We start from the raw sequence: 23,823 nt of genomic DNA, 5'->3' as shown, positions 1-23,823 counted from the left end.
GTTTATCCTTTTACACTTAATGAAATAATAACATGTTCTGTTTGTCTCTCAGTTCATCACTTTCAAGTAAAATATATCCTGCGTTAAATCCTTTTCATTCAGGTAGGGCTCTTTCTCTACACTACCGGTAATAAGATGCAGCTGCTTTGTAACTGGCATTACCTGTTTTATGGAATTGTATTTGCGAAGGCCTATGATTTAAACCAGGACATTTGGTTTTATGAGAGCCAGTTTGGCTGTAGTAGTTAAATATACCAAGCTAGAAAGCAGGAGAGTTATGAGTTCTAGGACTCCCTAAGGCAGGAAGTCAGTAGGATGGCTTTGGGCCAATTTTTCACTTTCAGTCCTAGGAGGAAGGCAGCATCAAACCACTTCTGAAAATGTTGCCAATAGTGTTGCATGGACTTGTTCATTTTGACTAACTCCAGGCACAGAAACACAAAATCATCTTATATGTGATACTGGTATATTGTTAGTCACAAGATAGAGGATACTAAGAAATCTGACCATTGTTCGTAGCAGATCTTCCTTCTGTCTTTCAAGGCTACTCCCTATGTCCTCCACACATATTTTAATTTTATGCCTTATAATTCAGAAGGTTGTCAATGTATCTAAAAATACTACTTAAAGTAATATTTTTAAAAAATAAGGCATAAAACAGCAATTAGCTGTTAAAATAAATGTATAATAAATAAATGTATAATAAATAAATAAATAAAGCTAAAAATAAATGAAAAAAATAGAGTACCAAAATCTGTTTTATTAAACTAATGTTCCCAACCAGATTGGTTACCTACTACTCTTATTATCTATAGGGGCTGAGGATTTATAGGCATTGTAATCCTACAAATTTAATTCTATGGCTGTGAAAGAATATATAAAACACTTCTTACATTTTAGACATAAAAATCATTTTAAAATTCCCTGAAGCCTCTGGAGGGCGAAAAACCACCCAACGCACAAACCGGAAGTTCAGGAAAGACTTCCGGTTTGCACGTTGGACTGTTTTTCACCCTCCGGAGGCTTCAGGGAAGCCTCCTGAAGCCTAAGGAGGGAGAAAAATGGCCCAATGGACAACCTATAAGTCCATTCCCAAACTTCGGGTTTTTGTGTTGGGCTGTTTTTTGCCCTCCTCAGGCTCTTAGAAAGCCTCTGGAGCCTGGGGAGTGCAAAAAACAGACCTATCGGGCCCACCGGAACTCAGAAAATAGGCCGTTTCTGGCCTCCAGAGAGACAGGGGAGGCCGTTTTTGCCCTCTGCAGGCTCCTAAAAAGCCTCTGGAGCCTAGGGAGGCTGAAAAACAGACCTACTGGGCCCATCAGAAGTTGGAAAACGTTTCTGGCCTCTGGAGGGCCTCCAAGAAAGCCGTGTGTGGGGCAGCGGGGGGAGGGTCACATGTGCATGCACAGGGGGTATGGCACATGGGGGCATTAAATTATGGGGGTGGACATGCAAGTGCGCGTGAGGTTTTGGTACCCGAGGTGAAAAAGGTTCAGCGTCACTGAACTAGAGTATTTTCAAAATATATTAAATTATTTCTCCAAATAAATTGGATAGACTTGTGACTTCTTCTCTTAAGTTATTGTGTTTACTTACATTTCTTTCCTACCTAGTTAAGTGATTGAACTACCCAAAACTTTGCAGATGATAGAACATTCCTTGATGGACATTCTAACATTCAAACCCAAGAGAGCAAAAGCCAGATATTGGGGTGGAAAGGAAGGATGATCAAGTAAGAGATCAACTAGAAAGTGTTAATGGGGAAAAGAGGGGGAAAAGGAATGAAAAGAAAGTTAAAAGAGTAGTTCAAAAGCAGGAGAGAAGCACTATCTCTGACAGAAGCAGTTATGTTAATTAAGTAATCAAGATTTAGTCCCTGTTTACAAAATGCAACTAAGAAGAGAGAGATTCTACTCTACATTGGCTGGTTTTTTTTTATAATAAATTGAAATAATTACTCTCTCGCCAATATTTGGTGATGGATTAACACAAAAGGAAATTTGTATGACGACCCTGAGGCTACACAAGACTTGTTCAATATAATATAAAAATGCTGAACAGTTTCTGTGAGTTTTTTTGGTCAATGTATATTTTTGACATTGGTGAATTCCTCCCACCCCAGGATATGGAAGAGAATCGGAGAGAAATATGTTTCTTTCCCATATCTCGTGTCCCTGACCCAGAGAACTTTCCATTCCTCTAGACTTGTGACACCCTCTCCTTACTTTCTGTTCAAAAATTCTGATGGTTCTTTTTTAGGATGTGCATCCTGCTAATATTCATGTCTGTAATTGATCCCTTTTTAGATGCCCCACAATCACCAGGCAGCTTGAGTCGATCAACAGCTACCAAAAGTCGTATTGCTGGTCTGGAAAAGCAGCTCAACATTGAGTTGAAGGTGAAGCAGGGTGCGGAGAATATGATCCAGATGTACGCCAATGGTGCTGCCAAAGTATGTTTGTTTTTGTCTCCACTGTCGTCCTTCTCTAAGCAAAGGCATTTCTTGCCACTTTACATATTCTCACACAATATTTCTGCCCATACAAAAGAAATATCTGCGTCACTTCCTTCAATCTGATAAAGAATCTGATTACCCATCTAAGTCAGTGTTGCCTGTTTTGCTAGGCCCATTTTCTTAAAAATATTAAGAAGATTTTTTCGAAATCAAAGCAACCAAGAAATGTTTAAATAAGAATTTATATGAGTATTCCTGGTTTCCCTTACATTTTTTCTCTCTGCAAAGTAACAAACTAGTGTGCTGATTTCCAAAGTTTCTTAGATAAAATCATAGAATTATCTCTATGTTGATGCTCAATATATCTCCCATTAGAAACCTTTGGAATGCACTGTTCTAAAATGTTTAAACAGTTTGTATCACAAGAACAAGCAGCTTCTGATAACTGCTACTTCAAGACATTCAAGTTACCTTGAAGTAGTACATTCCCTTGCTTTGCAAATAGAAACAAAAATAGCACAACATTCTCTTGAGGAAGGGAAAAAACCTCATTTGGGGATTAAGCTCATTTGGGGGTTAACCCTCTATGGTTTAGCTGAAAGAAACTTAGCAGGCCAACTCCCTCCTGTGAGCCACCCTCAGTTCAAAAAGATCTGGAAAAATGCTTCTTTAAAACATGAAAAGAAATGGCGCGGCACATGACTTAGCAAATCATGGTCTAAATTTCATATATAATTAATCCTATACCATATGCTGATCCTTATGATCCTGAAGGCAAATATTGATTGAATTACATACATACAGGTTTTGGCGTATTCGGATCTTTTCCCATGTAAGATTGAGAGTATATTGGTGACGTTTCGACGAAGTCCCACTCGTCATCCTCAGGCTGGTGTCTTCAGCCTTGGGCCTGTGCGAGCAAAAAATATATGTATATATGCTGGTCTTATTGTATTCGGGTCTTTTCCCGTGTAAGATTGAGATTGTCTTGGCAACGTTTCGAGGAGATCTCATTCCCATCTTCAGACTGGTGTTTTCGGCTTAAAGCATGGTCGGAGCTGCCGTCTTTCTATAAAACTTGGTGTGTGTGTGTGGGGGGGGTGCTGGCTTTATTTCAGTAAGTGGATTGATTGGCTGTGTGGTTGTATCATGATTGGTAGATTGGTGCTGATTGGTGCTGGCTGTGAGTCCGTTGTTGTTTTGTGTTGTAACAGCCTAGGTGGTGGGTGGGGCTCGTTTGTTGACTAGGGCTGGTTTCCAGATGTCTGGTAGGCAGGAGGTATCATCATGTTTATTCATGTTGTGGGGGTGTTTCTCTATTTCAATAGCTTCCATAATTATTCTCTTGTTGAAGTGTTCAGTTTTGGAGATTAATTTGGTTCCTTCAAAATTAATTTCATGTCCTGTAGCTTTAAGGTGCTGGAAAAGGGAGGAAGTTTTTTCCTTTTTTCTTACTGCGTTCTTGTGTTCTGCGATGCGTGCATTTATTCTCCTGTTTGTTTGTCCTATGTATGTTGCGAATACATAGGACATACCATGCAAAATCTGCCCTGCATTTTGCAGTTACGGTTTCTCATAATTTGAGAACCTGCTTCTGAATTATGAAGTGTTCTTTAAAAAAAGAATTATTTTGGAAACAATTTTGGTTGAAAAAATAGACAGTTCTTGTAATTAACTGAAAACCCAATAGAATTCTTGCAGTCCTACTCCTCTAGCAACATACGGAGGATAACAGTTTCAGTCCCCAGGTTTGGGAAGTGATTATTTATTTATTTAATCAATTTATATAACCATCCATTTGTCACATGACTCAGGATGGAGTCCAACATGAAAGAAAAATGATACATTCAATAAAACCATGTAATAAAATAGATCAAAAAAGCCCCAGAATATGTTATATACTGTAGACACATGAAGTGCCAGGGGAAAAAGAAAATCATCCAGTGGGTCATACTGCTCACAGACCCAATGCTGAAAGGGGGAAAACTAGGTTCTTTAACATCTTCTCAAAGGCAGGCAGGGTCAAGGTCAGCTAGATCTCAATGAGAATGCTGTTCCAATGGCCAGGAGCAACAACAGAGAAAGCATATAGCCTGGGTCCAGCCAGATTGATTGATTGCATTTTGTAAGACGTCCCAACTCTTGCTGGATGGGCAGATTTGATGAGAGATCATTATTGGAGATAATAATTGTTAACACTCTGGAAGGCAGTCCAGTTAGTTCTATGTGTATTCTTATAGCTTCTGTCTGTCTGTCTCTTAAATCTATTGCCAGCTACATTGGTTTTGCTGTGATTTTCAATACTTTTCTTCTGTTGGAGAGAATTCAATCCACCCCTTTGGTCTTCTGTCTAGGATCGGAAGTTGCTGCAGACAGCCCAGCAAATGCTACAAGACGGCAAAACCAAGATAAATATTATCCGCATGCAGATTCGCAAGGCTGTGCAAGCTGACGAGGTGCAGCTGAATATGGAAGATGGGCAAGGTGAAGGAGAGAATGAAGAAGAAGAAACCTCTGTTTGCTGCAAGCTCTGTTTATGCTATAGCCAGGCTGTCACTTCAGAAAGGCCAATGTCCCTATTGTCCTCTCAAACCCTTCAGGAACTGGGAAATTGTTTTTGGAACGGTTTAAAGTCCCGTCTTTTCCCCACCTAATATGAAACCCCTATTTATGGATATGGATACAGGTCTCTGGGTTTTCCTCTGGAGCTACGTACATGTTAGGCACAAAGGGATCTGTCATTCTTTTAAGGGGAGGTGTCCCTTTTTAGATAAAATTTAAGAGCATGTCAAAGGGACAAAATGGCTCCTGTGGTAGATGGGTAATCACAATACATCCATCAATGTTTATATCCTATCAGTGAGGCTGTTCTCTATATTTTCTCCAGTTCCCCCCATCCTTGGATGTTCCTTTGCTCTTAATTGTAGGCAAATTGTCTTACTTCCAATAGAGGGCTGGAGTATATTCTTCCAGCATGTTTAATTCCTAAAGAATGCCTCTTGAATTTACAAAGGGATGGGGGATATTCTGGGAAATATATATTTAACGCTGGCACTGAACTAGGGAAATTGTGGGTACCATGTCAGGGCCCTGATGCTAAGCATACAAATGGAGATAGACTGACTTTTTAATGTTCCTTGCAGGGAACACAGATCTAAGCGCCATAGAATTGAGAATTGAGGAGCTTCGCCATCATTTCCAAGTAGAATATGCTGTATGTGAGGGTGCCAAAAACGCCCTGCGTCTTCTGAGCTCCAGCAAAGTTCAGGATCGTCATGCTATTTCTGAGGTAATGGTGCATTTTCCTTGGTTGATATAAAGATATACAAAATGATTGAAGAAATGAAGCAGTAAGCAATTCAGTGCTGCTGTAAATTATGTGAGTTTGAAATAACCTAAACTTTTTTTTCCAATTATGCCCTTTTGTGACATATATTTGCAACTGTTCCCAGGCTGGTGTTTCTAGATGTCTTGGCATTACAAGTAAGCATTCTCAGTCAGTGTGCATATTGTCTAAACACAACTTCCTGTGCTAGATAAGCTCAGTGGTCTTTAAACTAAGCACTTTTGGATGGAATCTTAAAAATCACAATTTAGACAAAAGTTGCATTTGATTAAATTAATATGACTTTCTGATATATTTAATACCTCACTTCTGGCATATTAAAAATTACAGTTCAAAGACAACATTTGTGCCTGTCCTGGGAGATGGGAAGTCTAGAAACACAAGAAACAAACAAATTTGAAGTGGGTCACAGTTGACATTTTGAAAGGCCACTCAAAGAAAAAGAAAAAAAGCAATCTTTTTTTCTCAAAGAAGTTGTGACAGGTTTATTCATTGTCAGAACATTTACATCTAAATTCTAATAATTGCTGGAGAAGAGTTAAAAAAACAAGGCCATCCCATCACATGTTCTGCTCTTATAAATTTCCTATGACCTGCACCGTGGGCATGGGGAGTATTGCACTTTGTTTTCCCTCTTACAAGCTCTGTAGCTGAGAGATGACCTGAAATCCAATAGCCTACTTGCTGAAGAATTAAGGATTGTGTGCCACAGGGTGCTGAGTCTATATTATTGTTAATACGTCAGGCAGACTGTCTTGGTTTAGAAGCTGTGTGGAAATGGAAGGAGAATATAAAATGGGTAATTGCTATACTGAGCTAAATTGGCACCTGATGATCTGGGCCTTTGCTATAGGCACAGACCAAGATGAACGAATCAAGCCAGAAGTTGGATCTTTTGCGATATTCTCTGGAGCAACGCCTGGCTGAACTGCCTGAAGATCATCCCAAGGCCTGCATCATTAAGGAGGAACTCATCTTGGCCTCCTCTCCTGCCTTCAGTGCCCGCAATACCACTTCTTACCAGCATAACCAGTATAATACCCTATCAAAGCCATCTCCACTCACAGGTGACTGCACTCCCCCTCCCTGAGGGCATAGGTTGGGCCAATCGATTGCCAGAATGTTTCAGTTTAGTTTTTGACTATGTTTAATTCAACCTGAGCCCTTTAAGAAGGTGATGTAGAAATGAAATTGTAATCGTAATTGTTAATAACAGCAACAATCAGGACATTCTACTTAGTCAGTATCCCCCATTCCATACAGTAGTTGTTTTATCTACCTACTAATCCATTCTTAATGTACCTTCTTTTTTCCATACACAAGTGAGATAATAGGATTTCTTCCCCCAATCTCTTGCTCACACTCTTAAGGCTCAAAGAAAGTATTGTTGTTTTTGTTTCAAACTTTGGTTCTTAGCAATTTCTTATTGGCAGGGACCCTGGAAGTGCAGTTGTTCGGCTGCAGTGGATTGCTGGAGGTTGTCCCAGGACGTACCCGTGGCTCCACTGTCTGCCTGCCTTGCAACAGTCCTGGTGAAGCCCGGCCTTCGTTCATGAGCCGCAGTGGGCGAGGGTTGTATAATCGCAGTGGTAGTGTAAGCGGCAGGACCACCATCAAATCGGAAGATACCAGCAGTAAGTAGTCCTGAGGGTAATCGGCACTAAAATCAGAGAGTGAATTAGAGGGATGTTGATACGTTTTAGTGCTGCATTGATGTTAACGCAGTTCAGTCAGCTTGAAATGAAATCCTTATATTCAGCTCTCAATCTTATTTTCTCTTTCTCAACATTCCAATTTTTCTTCTCGTAGATGAAGTAAGTGCTGTATTGAAGCTGGACAATGGAGTTGTAGGGCAGACCACTTGGAAATCCATTGGCCTACAAGCTTGGAACCAGGTTTTCACAGTGGAATTAGAAAGGGTACGTGCAAAGATGATGCCCTTTTAATGGGCTTCAGATACCAGATCTGTGCTGTATAAACATCTCTCTGCTCATATCTCTGTGGCACATTACTCCTCCAATTTCATGCCATGGTCACATGAGTTATATCTGCTGGGAGAAGAGTTATTATAGCAATTATTTCATTTTGCATTCTAATTAATGTATTTCATATTTATTAAAGTGCATTTAGGGATGTGGTTGCTCAGTGCCTAAGACGCTGAGCTTGTCGATCATAAGGTTGGCAGTTCAGTGGTTCGAATCCCTAGTGCCATGTAATGGCTCCCATTACTTGTCCCAGTTTCTGCCAAACTAGCAGTTTGAAAACATGTAAAAATGCAAGTAGAAAAATAGGAACCATTTTTGGTGGGAAGATAATAGCATTCTGTGCGTCTTCGGTGTTTAATCATGTCAGTCACATGACCATGGAAGTATCTTCGGACAGCACTGGCTCTTTGGCTTTAAATTGAGATGAGCATCGCCCCCTAGAGTCAGGAATGACTAGCACATATGTGTGAGGTGGAACTTTTACCGTTACTTTAAAGTGCATCTGTTCATAATGATGTTGGTACTTCTGTGTAGTCTTTGAGATCACCATTCTTCAGATAGAGAAATATGGTGAAGTTAACTGATTGTTACGCAACCATTTGGGCCTCTCTGTAGGAGTGGTGGATGTGTTTTGAAGACAGTGACTACTTGCTGCTGATCTTTTTAATGGGTCCCTTCTCTCCATATCAGTCAAGAGAGCTGGAGATTGGTGTCTATTGGCGTGACTACCGCAGTCTCTGTGCCCTGAAATACCTCAAGCTGGAAGATTTTCTGGATAATGAACGCCATGAAATTCACCTGGAACTGGAGCCACAGGGCACTCTATTAGCAGAGGTAACAAAACAAAACAAAAATTGGCATCAAGCTGTGTGGAAAGCAACTGAATTTTAATACTTAGATTATTCCAGTTGAGTGAGCGGATAGAAATTGTTGAAATCCAAAAAGAGCATAATAGCAACAACATGTCCCAAATATTGTCCTGCAATACTTTTACACAGTGAATGGATTTAAACAATGGCAGCTTTTATATATACAGTAAGTGTTATCTGTACATGTTACGGTTGTGGAGAAAATGAAGGGGGAGTATTATTATCTACATGCTACTGAAAAAGTATTCAGGCATCTTATTTTCCGGTTTCCAGTTCTTGCGTGTGATAATTTCAACTTTAATCCATACGTGCTACGCGTTTGCAACACCACATACTTAGCTATAAATCGATTACACAAGTTTTACTTTTTCCCCCCAAAGGGAGTGGAGAGGGGAAGACATGTGGGCCATTAGGAGCCGAGGTGGCGCAGTGGTTAGGGTGCAGTACTGCAGGCCACTTCAGCTGACTGTTATCTGCAGTTCAGCGGTTCTAATCTCACCGGCTCAAGGTTGACTCAGCCTTCCATCCTTCCGAGGTGGGTGAAATGAGGACCTAGACTGTGGGGGTGATATGCTGACTCTAAACCTCTTAGAGAGGGCTGAAAGCCCTATGAAGCGGTATATAAGTCTAACTGCTATTGCTATTGCTATTAGATGTCATTGGAGTCCCACCAGTCTGGCCAATGACCAAGCATAATGAAACTATAAGAGAAAGCAATGTCTTATGGATCCTAGGATCCAATCTCTACTCAGCTGCTTCATTATAGAATCAGGCATTTGCTATTTAGTTTATTCAGCCTGGAGAGAAAGTCTGTCCCTTACCCCATATTGATACTGCACTGTATCAAGTGTTAAAAGGATTCTTTATATAATAACTGTAGTGTGAGATTCTTCAGTTTGTTCACTCAGCCAGTTTGCATCATGCCATATCAGCAAGGAAAAGGGAGCAAGAGTCAAGTGAAAACAAACTGACAAAGCTTTATTTATTTATTTGAATTTATTAGCTGCCCAATTCCAAGGGATTCACCTTATTCCCAGAAGTCAGCAATTTTTCACAAATGTTAAAATTCTAAGTACTTTGAGAGAGTAAATGGTTTTCAGGGAACTCTTAACCAGTGTCAGTAGTCAGACCCCCACAGTTTCTCATCAATAACTCAAGAAGAACAAAACCTACCTACCTACCTACCTACCTACCTACCTACCTTCCTTCCTTCCTTCCTTCCTTCCTTCCTTCCTTCCTTTCTTTCTTTCTTTCTTTCTGGTGTCATTGATCAGATGTGGCACTATTTCCTGTTGTGAAAATTCAGTTTTACAAATCTGATTTGAAATAATGTTATTACTTTTAAACAATTATTTTGATACTGAGCCCTATTGCAATATGCTATTTGTAAAACTACCATTTTAAAAAAGAGGGACAAATAATCAGCAAAATTCCCACATCTTTCTACTTGCAAAAAATCCCCCATATTTTAATCAGCCTCATTTTTTTCTTTATGTGCATCGCCCATGCTTAATATTGGATAAGATATTCCCTCATTGTCCTTGAAAAATGATATTGCAATTTTCAGCGATCAAATCAGTATATGATGATGGAATATTTTAGCTCTAGATTGGAACTAAATTACACTAAAACGTGAATTATCTGTGGAATACCTCAATGTATAATTTATTACTATTTATAGAACAGATAAGTGGAAATGTCCCTGTAATAAAAGCTCAGCTTTAAAAAATAAATGTATAACTGTAGAATTACTGAGCAAAATTGTCAAATAGTCTGGGAAAACATTGTTATTTTTTGATGTCCTGCATATTACATGATGCTAAATTTCAAATCATCATAAAATAATGGATTGTAATGGATAAATATTTCATCATTTTAATATTGGTCAGTTTCTAATGAAACTTTTTTACTTTATAGAAATTTTTTGCCATCACAAACAATTCACACTACAAGATTATTTGCTTATAATTAACACTATCCTTGAGATGCTAAGTGAAGTGAAAATATTTTGGTTTTGTTGTCCTTCATTAATTGGGTTAGAGGTTCTTATCCAGAGGTTGTGACTCTCCAAAAGCCATACTAGATGTGCTTGCTTGCAAAGTCTTGAGGTTTTAGCATGGGGCTGGATCCCACACTTTGAACTCTTCTGTCATGCTGCTAAGATTTTGTATTCTTCCAAGATTTTTAAAAAAATCTTTCTCTAATTTATTTGTTAAACCTATGGCCTTAATCATTTTTGGAACTGTGTTTATTTTATAATTCAGCCAGGTTGTGATTCACTTTGAATGTACTAAAGATAAAGAGTAGTAGGAAAGTATTCATAAATAAACATCTGGGATTTCTGGTTATGGGTTTGGTTTTGGGGGTTTGACCTTTCAGCTTTTGTAGAAAGTGGGGCAGTAGAACTGAGGGGGGAGGAGCCTTGCACTGTGATGGCTAAGATGCTGATGATGGATGAGGAGGAAGACTGAATTCCTCCTTTTTGATGGAGGCTCCTCAGCCCCAGACAGCCAGAGGTTGCTGTTTGCATCTGGGTCGATCTAACTTGCTGAACAGCCTCAGAGCCTCAAGGCTGCTTTTCACTGCAGCAGTGTTGCAGCTCTATCTCAGGATGCACTGCACCTTTGCCTGGCTTACAGTACATTCTCTTGCTGCAGGTTATCTTTTTTAACCCTGTCATTGAGCGCATACCCAAGCTCCAGCGACAGAAGAAGATCTTTTCCAAGCAGCAAGGTAAGGAATCAGACCACGGTTTGAATCTTGATCAGCCAGCTTTGCTTGGTCTGCTTGGGCACTTCCTTAGTCTACAATGTTGAACGATCGGGTCATACAGATTGCCAGCTTGGTTAGCTTTGAGACAGAAATGACATTCGAAATAAGGTGCTGGAATATCACATTCGCATATTTTTCTTGTCGAAGATCTGTTGCATATCATTTGTGGTTGTTCACATTATTCTCATTGTGTAAATGAGGAAGGATGAGGATGATCAGGCCAAGGATGAGCTTCTCCAAAGTATTTTTTTTTCCCCTCCAAGGGAACATTTCCTGCTAGGATCTTGGGCAGAAAAGTAACTTATTGGCCTCCCCAATGAAATTTAGTAACATACTCAGCTATTTTTTTGCTGCATTTAAATATTCCATTCCATAAGTTGAACACATCATTTTCATAAAATGGCTTCAGAAGTTGAAGCCATTCAACTTTCAAGCAATTTCATTAATTGTTAAATACCTGTGTCTTTTATGAGATAAATACACAAGCATTGGTATCTAGAAACATACATACCATACTTTAAATATTAAGAGTACCTCGGTATCTTTAATTTAACCTGATTCTCACAAAAGATCCTTTACCATAACAGCTTTATTATAATCTATACTTTGGGGATAGGTTGACTGAATTTAATGAGGATTAGAGTTCGATAACATTTGGAGGCCTTCAGGTTTCCTAATCCATGTTGGATGGAGCTGGGTGTAAAAGGATAATAGCTTACATTGGATATACAGTAGTGATCTGGCAGAAGGGGCATGCTGCCGACCCCATCAGTCAAGGAATCTTAAATGTATATGCCTGCCATCACTTGCAAAATTCCAGCTGTTCTTCCTCATCTGTTTCGTTCCTAGGGAAAGCTTTCTTGCGTGCTCGTCAGATGAATATTGATATTGCCACATGGGTACGTCTCCTGCGACGCATCATTCCCACTGCCAGTACTACAGGCACTTATAGCCCCTCAACGCAGATGACTCCAACATCTGGCTCAGAAAGTAGGCATACCTCTGGGTAGGTGTTTCTTATACTTGAAGGTGAGGGCTGAGCAGTTAAAAATCTTAGCTGCTGCAGCATTTAAAAACCATGTTTTCTTTTTTCATATTATACTTCTTTTATTTCATTGCTATTGGCTGATTGAAAGAAAGTTAAGGTTTGGATATTTCTGAATCCATATATTGAGGAAAGAAAGGTATCCCTGCAGATTTACTCTGCTAGTCCTAACATAAGGGGTAGCTCTCTCCGTTCCAGAGACCATTGAGCCAATGTTGTCCAAAGATATTTTTGTGATCATGTGGCCAGCAAGATGTCATGGAGCACTCTCTCCTTCCCACCAAAGTGGTACTTAATTATCTATTCACATTTGCATGCTTTTGAACTGTTAGATTGGCAGAAGCTAGGCCAAAACAGGAGCTCACCCCATTGAGCAATGTTCGTGTCTTGAACCAGGGCTGTCAGCTTTCAACTGACATGCCCAGCATCTTAACTGCTGAGCAGTCGAACTGCCTGTATTTGAGGGACTAATGTAAAATTCCTTGGACCACAAGATGCCCTGCTAAATCACCTCAGTATTATAGTTCCCATGTTTAGCTTACTACATCTCTTACTGTTGACCCTGAAGGCTAGAGCTGCTTGTAGTTCAGAAACATTTGGAAAGCCATCAGTGTCTCAACCCCCTGATGTTCTGGAGTAAATACCTGAATTAACGCAACTTCTCCTCAGGTTGTAGGTTCTGTAGTAATTTTCCATGTGATTCTTAAGATTGGCATTTACCCCCATCCAGGGACATTGCCATCGAGAAGCTGAATTTGGACGGGGATAGAATTCAAATTGGGCATTTGGGCCAGGATGATGCTGAGCTTCCTGGGAAGGTCTTACTGGTAAGTGTCTCCTTTTCAGTTTGTCAGCAGTGAGGCTACTGTTTTCCAGCAGTTACTTCTTTTTTATATTTCTATTTCTTTACAGACTTCACAAGCTGGGGAGGAGGTCTTTCAGATGGAGTTAGGTTCAGGAGGTGAGACTAGAGGATCTGGAAGTACTTTTCACAGGTAGGAAACAGCTTTCACCCCTGTTTTCTGCCATCATATACTGTTTAATTATTTTATCTTGCTATTAATTACCCTTTCCTTTGAAATGGGTCATTTATATCTCTAACCCCTTGTTCTGTCAGCATATGATAAACAGCTTGTGTTGCAAATAAATGCATAGTTGCTGATACACTGATTTTTCTACCTAGGATTTGCTTCATTAAAAGTGCACAATGCATAGTGGTTCAAAACACTAATGCATATAGTGATGTCTGAGGAAATAAATGTCACCAGCAAAATGTTTGATAATAAATGATTTAATTTCCCATCACGGTAGAACATTTACAGCTCACCTTGCAAGCAGTGAATTCTAATGGGAGTTGAGTTAATATATCTCTAGGCAAAACACAGATAATTTCCTTGTCTTTAGATGTTTCTTTGCTTTTCTCCCTCACCTTGACCTACATCTTGTATGTGCTTGCTGATAAAATTATGTCAGTTAAATCTGGTGGTATGCCATCAATTACATCTGCATTTATCCCATATAAGTTCTTTTTTCATGTGATTGTACAAGATACAATTATTTTGATAAGTCCCTGTATAAAAAAGTAGGGGTGATTTGTTTTGCTAATTTCAATCCTACTTACCAAGTATAAGATGCATCAGAGTATAAGATGCACCAAGATTTTGAAGAGGCAAATTAAAAAAAGATTTTGCACTCTGCAGGCCTCCCAAAAATGGCCCGGGTATTTTTTTATTTTTTTTTTGCAAAAACGGCCCTGTTTTTTTAAAAAAATGCATGACTAGCCTTTAGGAGACTTGTAGAATGCTCCTGGGGTGTGGACCCCCAAAATGAGCAAAAACCGGCCCTTTTTTGCAAAAACGGGCTCATTTTTTGTCAAAAAAATTGCATGCATAGCCTTTAGGAGGCTTATAGAGTGCTCCTGTGGGGGGAGGGAATTAAGCAAAAAATGGCCCGTTTTTTGCTCATTTTTGCCCTCCCCAGCCCCCAGGAGCACTCTGAAAGCCTCATACAGACTCTGCACGACCATTTTGGTGAAGGGGGCAGGGTTTCAAGAGGCAAAAAAATTCTGTATTTAGTGTATAAGATGCACTCAGATTTTCAGATTTTCTAAACCATTGACTTTCTTTAACAACTTTATTTCTTTAAGAATTTGTATATATGTACGTTATGGTAGAGCTGGTGGTAGGGAGCCATACCTGACTCACTCTTCTTTTTTGTAGCAGCCATCTGAGAAAAACACCTCTCACTATGGATGATTTCCTGTTTGTAGCTGTGCTAGGTCGTGGGCACTTTGGCAAAGTGAGTATTGCATGCCCTCCCCCCAGTTTTTCCAAGTATCTCTCTCAAGTACAAAACATCTGCCTCCATCTTGGTGGATGCAGAGGCATCAATTAGTAGCAGAGTGAGAGTAAACACAGGGTAGAATGCTGAAGTCCAGGTTCCTTTCATTGTTAATACATGTTATTGTTAAGAAAGAAAATAGGTAAAAGAAAGATAGAATGGTATACAATGAAACAGCTCAGTTTTTAAACTTAGCACTAAATCTTGACCACACAGAAAAATATTAATCAATCTTTCCATTATATCAAAAAGAACTAAATTCCTAAACAGAGAGCAAACAACTAATACCATCTCAAGATTCTCAAGGATCTAGATACTAAATTTGATCTTCATCAGAAATTCTTGGCAGCACTGTCTCTTTCTGTCATAAATGACTAATATTTTGTTACAACTTTAATATTTGAAATTGAATAAAATTGTGACTAAAAAGGGGACCACTCGTTTCTATCCTATCAAAGACAGCCAGATAATAATTTGGTTCCATAATGAAATGCAACTCAACATATATATATATATATGATAAAGTTGACATTCAGGACAATTAAAGCCCCTATCATTGTATGATAATTTTTTTAGATTAAGAAGATTTAATGGATGGCTCCTATAAAAACATTCCTAATAATTTATAAATCTGTTTGAAATTTTTCAAACTCTATAGTAAGTGTGTGTGTGTGTGTGTGTGTCTATGTGTCTGTGTGTGTGTGTGTGTGTGTGTGTGTGTGTGTGTGTGTGTGTGTGTATGTATATATATATATATATATATATATATATATATATATATATATATATATATATATATATATATATATATATATATATATATATATATATATCGGTGTACACACACACACACACACACACACACACACACACACACACATATATATATATATATATATATATATACACACACACACATATATATAGTGATCTTGAAGTAATACTGATTTTTCATCTTTTTCTTTTATTTATTCTTCTTCACCAAGTCTTTTGAAACTTTAATAGGTTTCCTTTGTAACTCCAATGTAGCTAAATCTTGACTGAAGACCACAATTGGGCCCAAAATCTCTTATCATTTGAGTGAAGCAGTCATTAAGTGACTCTTCATGTGACTGCTTCGCTCAACAAGCACCACCCCATCTCACCCAATTGCTGCTGTTAAGCAGAATATGGAGGTTCCTTAAGGAATGGGGGAAGCTCTGGGAGGCCCAGGGCCTGTTGGCACACACAAAGCTTCTATGGGCTAGGAGGCATTGGATGCTCCAAGGACTATAGTGCATGCGAAGCTACCACAGTCCTGAAAGTTTTCAGACTGCTCTCCACCCAGCCGTATGTGAAGCCCTTGATCAGTTCCAAGGGTTACTGGTACATATGAAGCTGCTGTAGCCCTGGACCTGCTTCCCTCCTAGCAATGTCCAGGAGCCTCAATTGGCTCCTGGGGCTACCAGCATACATGAAGCTGCCATTGCCTTAGATGCCTTCCATCCAGTCACCCTGCACTCAACTTATCTTTCCATTTTTCAGAAGCTTTTGACAGACACAATATCCAATGAGAGAGGTGGTCTTCCTACAGAGGCGGCCTTGTGCTAATCTACAAGTGGTTGCAATCCTTTGGGACGGGGGACTCCAACCTTGACAACTTTAAGACTTATGGCCAGCCATGATTGCCGGGAAATTTTGGGAGTTGAAGTCCACAGGTCTTAAAGTGGCCACGGTTGGAGACCTGTGCATTAGGAAGGTCCCTTTTACGGAAGGTTAGGTATCGTGAGAATAGCTTCCACTTTGTGTGTGCTGCTTGAAGCCAGTGTCGCAGTGGTGAGAATTTTTATGCACCATGATTTAGCTGTCAGCATGCCACTTTATATTGCAAAGGTCATAAACATGCGTTCCCATTTTGTTGAAAAGGTCATAAAAGTGTCAGTTTGAAGTGAATTGTATTATGAGGCTTTCGTATTTTTTGAAAATTATTTCAAGAGGTTCTCTAGGCTACAAAGATGATCTAGATAAACCACCTGATTCTGTATATTTTCTTCCTTTGAGTCAGTATTTCAAACTTTTTTTTTTAATGGCTTATTAGATCAGAATCACATACTTTGTTCTGGACATTCACAGTGGAAGAACTGATGCTCTGTGGTTGTTGTCTTTTAATGAACATTGTATATCAAATGCACAAAAGGAATTAAGTTCCACTTTAATAGGCATAATACTTTATGCAGTTCCATTGTAGGTTCTCTTGTATATGTTTTAAAAGCTCCTAAATTTTATTTTCCAACTCTTTTTACGTGTTTTATTTCCCCCCGAAGCTTGTTCAGTCATATGCCTACGAACATATGCCTTAAATATAGCCAAAACAACCATTATGCTTTTAGAATGTTTCTTTTTTTAAAATAACTAAAGTCATATTTTATCTGTGTTAAGTGAACCCTTTCATAACATATATATATCTTGGAAAAATAGGATGACATTTTTTTTTATAATAACTGTTGGTGTTACCAACAGAAGATCAGTTATTACAGTAGGACTTAACCATATATTAGGTTTATATGCCTGATCAAAATCAGAATACTAAAAAACAATCAAGCTGAGAACAACCTGATACAGAGCTGAAAGATTTTTTTCCCCTCTGTGAGCCTCCTTTGCATTTCCTGACCACTATTCCTAGTCACCGATCAATATCTTAACTAATGACTTTGCTTCTGTTCATTTTTTATATAGGTGTTGTTATCTGAGTTACACCGAACAAAAGAACTGTTTGCTATTAAGGCCTTAAAGAAAGGGGATATTGTTGCAAGAGATGAAGTAGAGAGGTGAGTTAACTGGGAGTTAGAAATGGAAAAGGTAAATGCCCAGACAAATATATAATCATAGTATAGAACCGCTCACATGTGCAAGTCTGTCAAGGTCTGTTCTTTTGAATGATGTGTAGTTGTGCACCACGGCAATTATGAAAGTGATAGTTAACATGGCTGAGGATGGAATTGTACATGGCTGTCTCCCATCCTGATAATAGTTTTCCCCTTCTTCCTAGCCTGATGTGTGAGAAGCGGATTTTTGAGATTGTGACCCAAGCACGGCATCCTTTCCTAGTGAACCTTTTCGCCTGTTTCCAGACACCCCAGCATGTCTGTTTCGTCATGGAGTACACAGCAGGTGGTGACCTCATGATGCACATACACACCGATGTTTTCTCAGAGCCACGTGCAACGTAAGTGCCACATCAGAGAGGAGAAGACAGACCTTACAATGGAAAAATGAAGCTAAAGAGTTCCTGAAAGGATCTTGTTGGGTGCCATTTTAAATGTTGCTATCCTTCCAATATACTGAGAGCAGATTTAGATCTTGGTTTTCAGTCCTATTTATTTATTATATTATAGTTCACCCTTAGATTATAACTCCCACAAATGGAAATCATTGTTGGCTACTAGAATAGAGCTGGCGTTACCTGTGCTGCTGTGGTTTCACAATGTGTTCTCACCTTCAGGTTTTATGCTGCTTGTGTTGTCCTGGGGCTGCAGTTTCTTCATGACCACAAGATAGTATATAGGTAAGCATCACTATTAAAGCCATTCCATATATTTCCTTTCTTTCCTAGTTTTTTCTCATCCTTCCATATTATCATATTATTACACTATAGCTAGTCCTCATTTACCAACCACAGTTGGGATCGGTAATTCCATAGCTACTGGCAGAGTTGGAAAGTGAAATGTCATATGACTGCAACTTGCAATGTCTGTTCTAGCTGCAGTCATTAAGTAAATCATACTATGATGTTATGTTAGTTTAACTTGAGACTTCCTGCCAGCTTCCCTATTGACTTTGCTTTTTGGAAGATAATTTTGAAGGTCATCAACGATTCCAGGATACTGTAACCATGTAAATATGCACTGATTGTCAAGTGCCCAAATTACATGATTCCGGGGACACTGTGAGAGCTACAAATATGAGGACTAGTCCTAATTCTCCTTTTTCAATGTGGTCATAATTTTGGTTGCTTAATGAGCAGTCAATAAGGAAGAACAATTTGCATACTAATTTCCAACTCTTTTCATTTGAGTAACTACTTTCACTTAGCAAGGATAAATGTTGTTCATACCATTTCTCCTAAATATGACTTTTGAAATGTAGTCATGTCTTTAGATTCTGCCACAAAGATGTAAGGTTATAATGGAGGATTCCTGTGTAAAACATTTGCCTTAGTAACATTTGTGGCAGTAGGTAACAATTCCTGCAAAATACAGTAGTTATTTTATTTAAAAGTTTTCTTATCCTTCAGGGATCTGAAGCTGGACAACTTACTATTGGACACAGAAGGCTTTGTGAAAATTGCAGATTTTGGCCTCTGCAAAGAAGGTGATTTGGGGGGATGGGATAATTGTCTCCAAAAGTTGGCATAAATATTTTAAATAAAATGAAAACATAAGGTGTCTCTTAGCATTATACTGGCTTGATTAGCAGAAGCTTCAAAAAATGCCTTAGTTGCCAGTTAGGGAGAAAAGAGACTGCAAAAGAGGTGAGAGAAGCATCTGTTTTGCCAAGATTTTTTTGTACAATCACCATGCATGTATGTGGTAGTCTTACAATATACAAAAATATAGAAGTTAGCAGTTGGAAAAAAGTCCCTATTCAGGGGTGTTTTTAGGGGTTGTGGTCAATAACATCTAAATGTCAAATGTAACCAGGTGACCAAGTCCCACACCATTTTACCTGTGTGAGATGCATTAGGGGTGGGGTGGGACTTCAGTTGCTCAGTTGTACACTCACCATTTGGATGCCATTCACCCTCCTCCCCCACCAGCTGTGGACAATCCTGTTCCTACTTCAGAACTTTCTATGAAGATTTCAAAATTCTTGTTCTTCTCTACACTTTGGTTGAGGATTGTTGCTGAAGTCATATTTTTAATAGAGCTTTCCTTTGTTTGCCAGGAATGGGCTATGCTGACCGTACCAGCACATTCTGTGGGACACCAGAGTTTCTGGCTCCTGAGGTGCTTACAGATACCTCCTACACAAGAGCAGTCGACTGGTGGGGCTTGGGGGTCCTTATTTATGAGATGCTTGTAGGCGAGGTAAGTCACCCTTATGTAATTATGGAAAACAGCAAGTGGGTAAAAATGTTTTTTTGGATTAGATAGCAAGAGCAAGAGCACTTAGACTTATATACCACTTCACAGTGCTTTACAGCCCTCTCTAAAGGGTTTACAGAATCAGCCTATTTCCCCCAATAATCTGGGTCCTCATTTTACCCCCCTTGGAAGGATGGAAGACTGAGTCAACCTTGATGCTTGGAAATGGGACTTTACATCCTGTTTGAAGTATGCCATTAAAATATTAAAGAGAAAATAAACTAAATGGGGTGTTTAAATGTGTGGCATAACAAACAAGGTTGAAATACTTCACAGGGAGCTTGATATAGCAGGTCAAAGTATTTCTTAATCTTGGCAACTTCCAAGTGTGTGGTCTCCAGACTTTCAAAGTTCTCCAGGAAGCATGGCTGTTGCTTCAATTCTGGGACTTCAAGTCTGGAAACTGTCCAGGTTGGAAGATGCTGATCCATTTTCTCAAGTTTTTCTGGAAATCTAGGAATGGTGAGAATGGGTGGAAATTGGTTCTGAGAATGATGGAAGAACCCAGACTGACATCTGATTCTGTCCCAATTGATGTTGTAGTCCCCATTCCCAGGAGATGATGAAGAAGAAGTATTTGACAGCATTGTCAATGATGAAGTGCGCTACCCTCGTTTTCTTTCCACAGAGGCAATTGGAATCATGCGCCGGGTGAGTGCCTCTTGCTTCAGCTGTAAATTTGCCAGGACTAAAACTGGAGAGGGGATTCTTCTAATTGGGTTGCGGCATTAGGAGAAAGCAGGGAGGGAGACTTGAACATAATGGACATAGGTTTAGGTGCAATGTTTCCATCCGTGACATTAGGTTTGGGGTACAATAGTCATGTAAAACACTGTTCTGGGCTTGTGGGAGAAAGTGGTAGATGAGAGTTGTTTTGTCTGCCCATGTTGATTTGATGTTGACAACTTCACTTTTCATCAGCTACTGCGTCGGAATCCAGAAAGGCGCTTGGGATCTAGTGAGCGCGATGCAGAGGATGTGAAGAAGCACCCATTTTTCAGAGTCAGTACTTTGTTCCTTTTCTATTCTTTCTTCTGATTGTTAGTTATGGAGAAAGCTCTGCACCATCTTCTGGACTAAAACTATCAATTGAGACCATCCTTCACTAGGGCTGTATCAGAGCAACCAAGACAGTGTTCCTTTGTGCCTTCTTAAAGAAGGTCACTCTGTGCTAGTGTTAAAAGCAGATCCCTTATGTCTGTTTTAAAGACAAGGAAATTTTAATCCATTAAAACATAGACTATTGTATCTGATCACATGGATGCCAGTTTGTGAATGCTTATGCTATTTTTTAAAAAAAGCAGTCTTGTTGCACCCAAAACACTTTTACTGTCTGTGTACAGTTTTCCTGAAGTGGAAGATTCCCTGCACTGTTTCTGCATCTAAAGTCTATAGCTCAAATGAAGTACCTCAAAAGAAGCACAGCTCAAATGAATGGCTACCAGATACGGATTTTGAAAAGAAAGCTTCTTGCTCTGAAATGGATGGTTTTTATTGTTAACTATTGCTGTAGGCTTCATATATTTCCAGTATCTTGTAGCTTATTTTGTGTACTCTTCTTGCTTCAGATAAAGGACTCATGGTGTGTTTAGTTACATAATTTCCTTTTCTGATTAATATTAACAATCTTCTCAAGGAAGTCAAGATTTCTTACTTTTTTCCCCCCTGCACACAGAGCATTGACTGGGAAGCTTTGCTGGCTCGTAAGCTCAAACCACCTTTTGTGCCAGTAATTAAGGGCCGTGAAGACATCAGCAACTTTGATGAGGAGTTTACTGCTGAAGCAGCTGTGCTGACACCACCCCGTGAATCACGGCCCCTCACCCAAAAGGAACAGGATGCTTTCAAAGATTTTGACTATGTCTCCAGTGTCTGCTAGCTCCGGAAGTGAGGGCAAGGAGATTTCCTCAACACTGCCAGCTCAGTGAGGCAGAATTCTGTTCCTCCATTGACTCAAAGACACTTCCTAATACTGCCTGCTAGCCCCAGAAGCGAAATCCAGAAAAACCCAATCACATTGCTAACATAATGTGGAACCAGTAGTGTTCACCAATGTATGCCTGCTCTGGGATTAGAAGGGCAAATTCCAGTAATTTTTCTGCATTGCGCAGAACGCAGTATAATTCATGCAGAAAGTTGGGTACTTGCTGGCTCAAAGGGAGGGGAGGAAAGAGAAGGAAAGGGAGAAAGAAAAATTGACAGCCAACATAACTATGTCAACCTGCATCTTCATGAAACTGTTATTTGTCTACAATGATTCCCAAACTTTCTACTGGAACAAGCAAAACTATTAGGAATCCACCAGTACTGGAGATGCTGAAGTCAAAGGGCCATTCTCTGCCCTAACATACTATTGTGAAGGATTTTTTAAAACCATATTGTGAAAAAAGGGGGGTTGCCTTTCTGATACTATTGCTGAAATTTACTGCTTCAAATTCTAACCCAGAAGGAAAAAGTGAATCTCATTCTGCATCACAGCTTTCTGTCAGTATTCAGTTAACGGTGCACAAACTCTCTTGGGTCGATTTTGAACCAATTCTGTAATTCTGGGCTTTCTTGATAACCATTTACAAAAAGCTCTTGGTTTTTTTCCCCTCAAGAATTAACTCCAGGTTCATACGATAGACATATATACCGCTAGTGTATGTGTGTAAATTATTATCTTACCCTTTCTTGGAATTCACAGGCTTGGTGCCCATCCCATGGTGGTAGCTGGGGTAGAAAACTTCTTGAAATTCTAACTCTCATACTCTGAACAAATTTGTTTGGGTATTGATGAACATCTAGGCCTAGTTGGGAAATAATTGCATTAAAATAATTGCAAGAAACAATCAAGAAAATAGTGGCAACAAGTGAAAAATTCTTGCTCGTGTGATTCTTGTCACCAAATTATAGTAATTTAATGAGAATTATATCACACTTGAACAGTGTAAGAACCTACATACCTACACCTGCACAGCTAGTTTTCAGTTAAATGGCCAACAAACCATACATGCAGAGGCTCATTTAATATTTTAAACTGGAGAAGGATTTCTCAGGACAAAATACTTGATTAAGTGAGGGGATATACTTGATTATACAGCAAAATCATTGTGGATTTCAGAGCAACATGAACTCAAATCCATCATTTGGAAATGATGACAAAATTGTTTGGTTTCCATTTTATATCCCAGTTTTCTTGGAGATCTGTATACCATTATGCCAAGAGAGTATATCAGATCTCAGGAGAAAAAGTGGTTTGGACACTTTCGGACAGATAACTTAGACCTTTACAATAAAAAAAATAGCTATTGTAGTTTATTTTTCTGTAATAGATCTTCTGTAGTTAGAGAGAAAAAAGGGAGCTGAAGAGAGAGAAAACAGAGAAAAGTTATAAATGGACAGCAAGTACATCAGAGCAAGAAATGAAATACATAAGGCAGGAATAGGTTTGTATAACTCTGTAGACTAAAATGTAGCTGGTTAATTTATGGTTCAGTGTGTTGTGCAAACTCGGTGAGATTGGCTTATGATTTAATAGAAGTCAGCCATTGCCCAGACACATCTTGCTAATTTGTTAGTTTTATCAACAATTTTGCCTCTAGTATTTGTAACTTTCACTAGTGACAATATATTTGTGCTTGTCCCATTTTGCCAGTAAGAAGATATACCGGTACTGTGCAGGGCTAGATAGAGTTTTGAGTTATTGCTCTGGCAATTAAATATTCATGAAGAAAGAGGCAATCAGAAAGGAGAAGATCTTTGCGGTGTGTCTAATGAAAGCACAATTCTCTTCAAAATGCAACATCTATTACAATTGTCCACATTAAAATAACTTCATTAGGTTCGTTCTGCATCAGGATCACCTGTACTACGAAATGATTAGTTGCCTTTCTTCAGCCCTCATTG

At 39.1% G+C, this 23,823-nt stretch overlaps 1 protein-coding gene across 4 annotated transcripts in view; it reads left to right on the top strand.

The window, feature by feature from the left end:
- PKN1 (protein kinase N1) overlaps nucleotides 1-23,235 on the top strand; it is a 79,660-nt gene extending 56,425 nt beyond the window's left edge. For 3 of the 4 annotated variants that reach the window (XM_087709731.1, XM_087709732.1, XM_087709733.1), the window contains exons 3-22: nucleotides 2,307-2,452; nucleotides 4,810-4,939; nucleotides 5,599-5,744; nucleotides 6,655-6,868; nucleotides 7,235-7,435; nucleotides 7,611-7,720; nucleotides 8,477-8,620; nucleotides 11,313-11,388; nucleotides 12,277-12,433; nucleotides 13,203-13,299; nucleotides 13,385-13,467; nucleotides 14,692-14,770; nucleotides 17,528-17,619; nucleotides 17,841-18,017; nucleotides 18,294-18,356; nucleotides 19,086-19,162; nucleotides 19,736-19,878; nucleotides 20,479-20,586; nucleotides 20,857-20,937; nucleotides 21,611-23,235. In XM_087709731.1, the coding sequence (XP_087565857.1) occupies nucleotides 2,307-2,452; nucleotides 4,810-4,939; nucleotides 5,599-5,744; nucleotides 6,655-6,868; nucleotides 7,235-7,435; nucleotides 7,611-7,720; nucleotides 8,477-8,620; nucleotides 11,313-11,388; nucleotides 12,277-12,433; nucleotides 13,203-13,299; nucleotides 13,385-13,467; nucleotides 14,692-14,770; nucleotides 17,528-17,619; nucleotides 17,841-18,017; nucleotides 18,294-18,356; nucleotides 19,086-19,162; nucleotides 19,736-19,878; nucleotides 20,479-20,586; nucleotides 20,857-20,937; nucleotides 21,611-21,814 (2,528 nt within the window). In that variant the 3' untranslated portion in view covers nucleotides 21,815-23,235. The remainder of the gene's footprint in view (nucleotides 1-2,306; nucleotides 2,453-4,809; nucleotides 4,940-5,598; nucleotides 5,745-6,654; nucleotides 6,869-7,234; nucleotides 7,436-7,610; nucleotides 7,721-8,476; nucleotides 8,621-11,312; nucleotides 11,389-12,276; nucleotides 12,434-13,202; nucleotides 13,300-13,384; nucleotides 13,468-14,691; nucleotides 14,771-17,527; nucleotides 17,620-17,840; nucleotides 18,018-18,293; nucleotides 18,357-19,085; nucleotides 19,163-19,735; nucleotides 19,879-20,478; nucleotides 20,587-20,856; nucleotides 20,938-21,610) is intronic. The other variant, XM_087709730.1, reaches the window with a different exon arrangement.
- The last annotated feature ends 588 nt before the right edge of the window (nucleotides 23,236-23,823 follow it).

This window comes from Thamnophis sirtalis, unplaced genomic scaffold (genome assembly GCF_051295495.1).
Source record: "Thamnophis sirtalis isolate CommonGarterSnake01/CBP01778 unplaced genomic scaffold, rThaSir2_p1.2 scaffold_3, whole genome shotgun sequence".
Taxonomy (NCBI): domain Eukaryota; kingdom Metazoa; phylum Chordata; class Lepidosauria; order Squamata; family Natricidae; genus Thamnophis; species Thamnophis sirtalis.
This window is presented reverse-complemented; position numbering and strand designations above follow the sequence as displayed.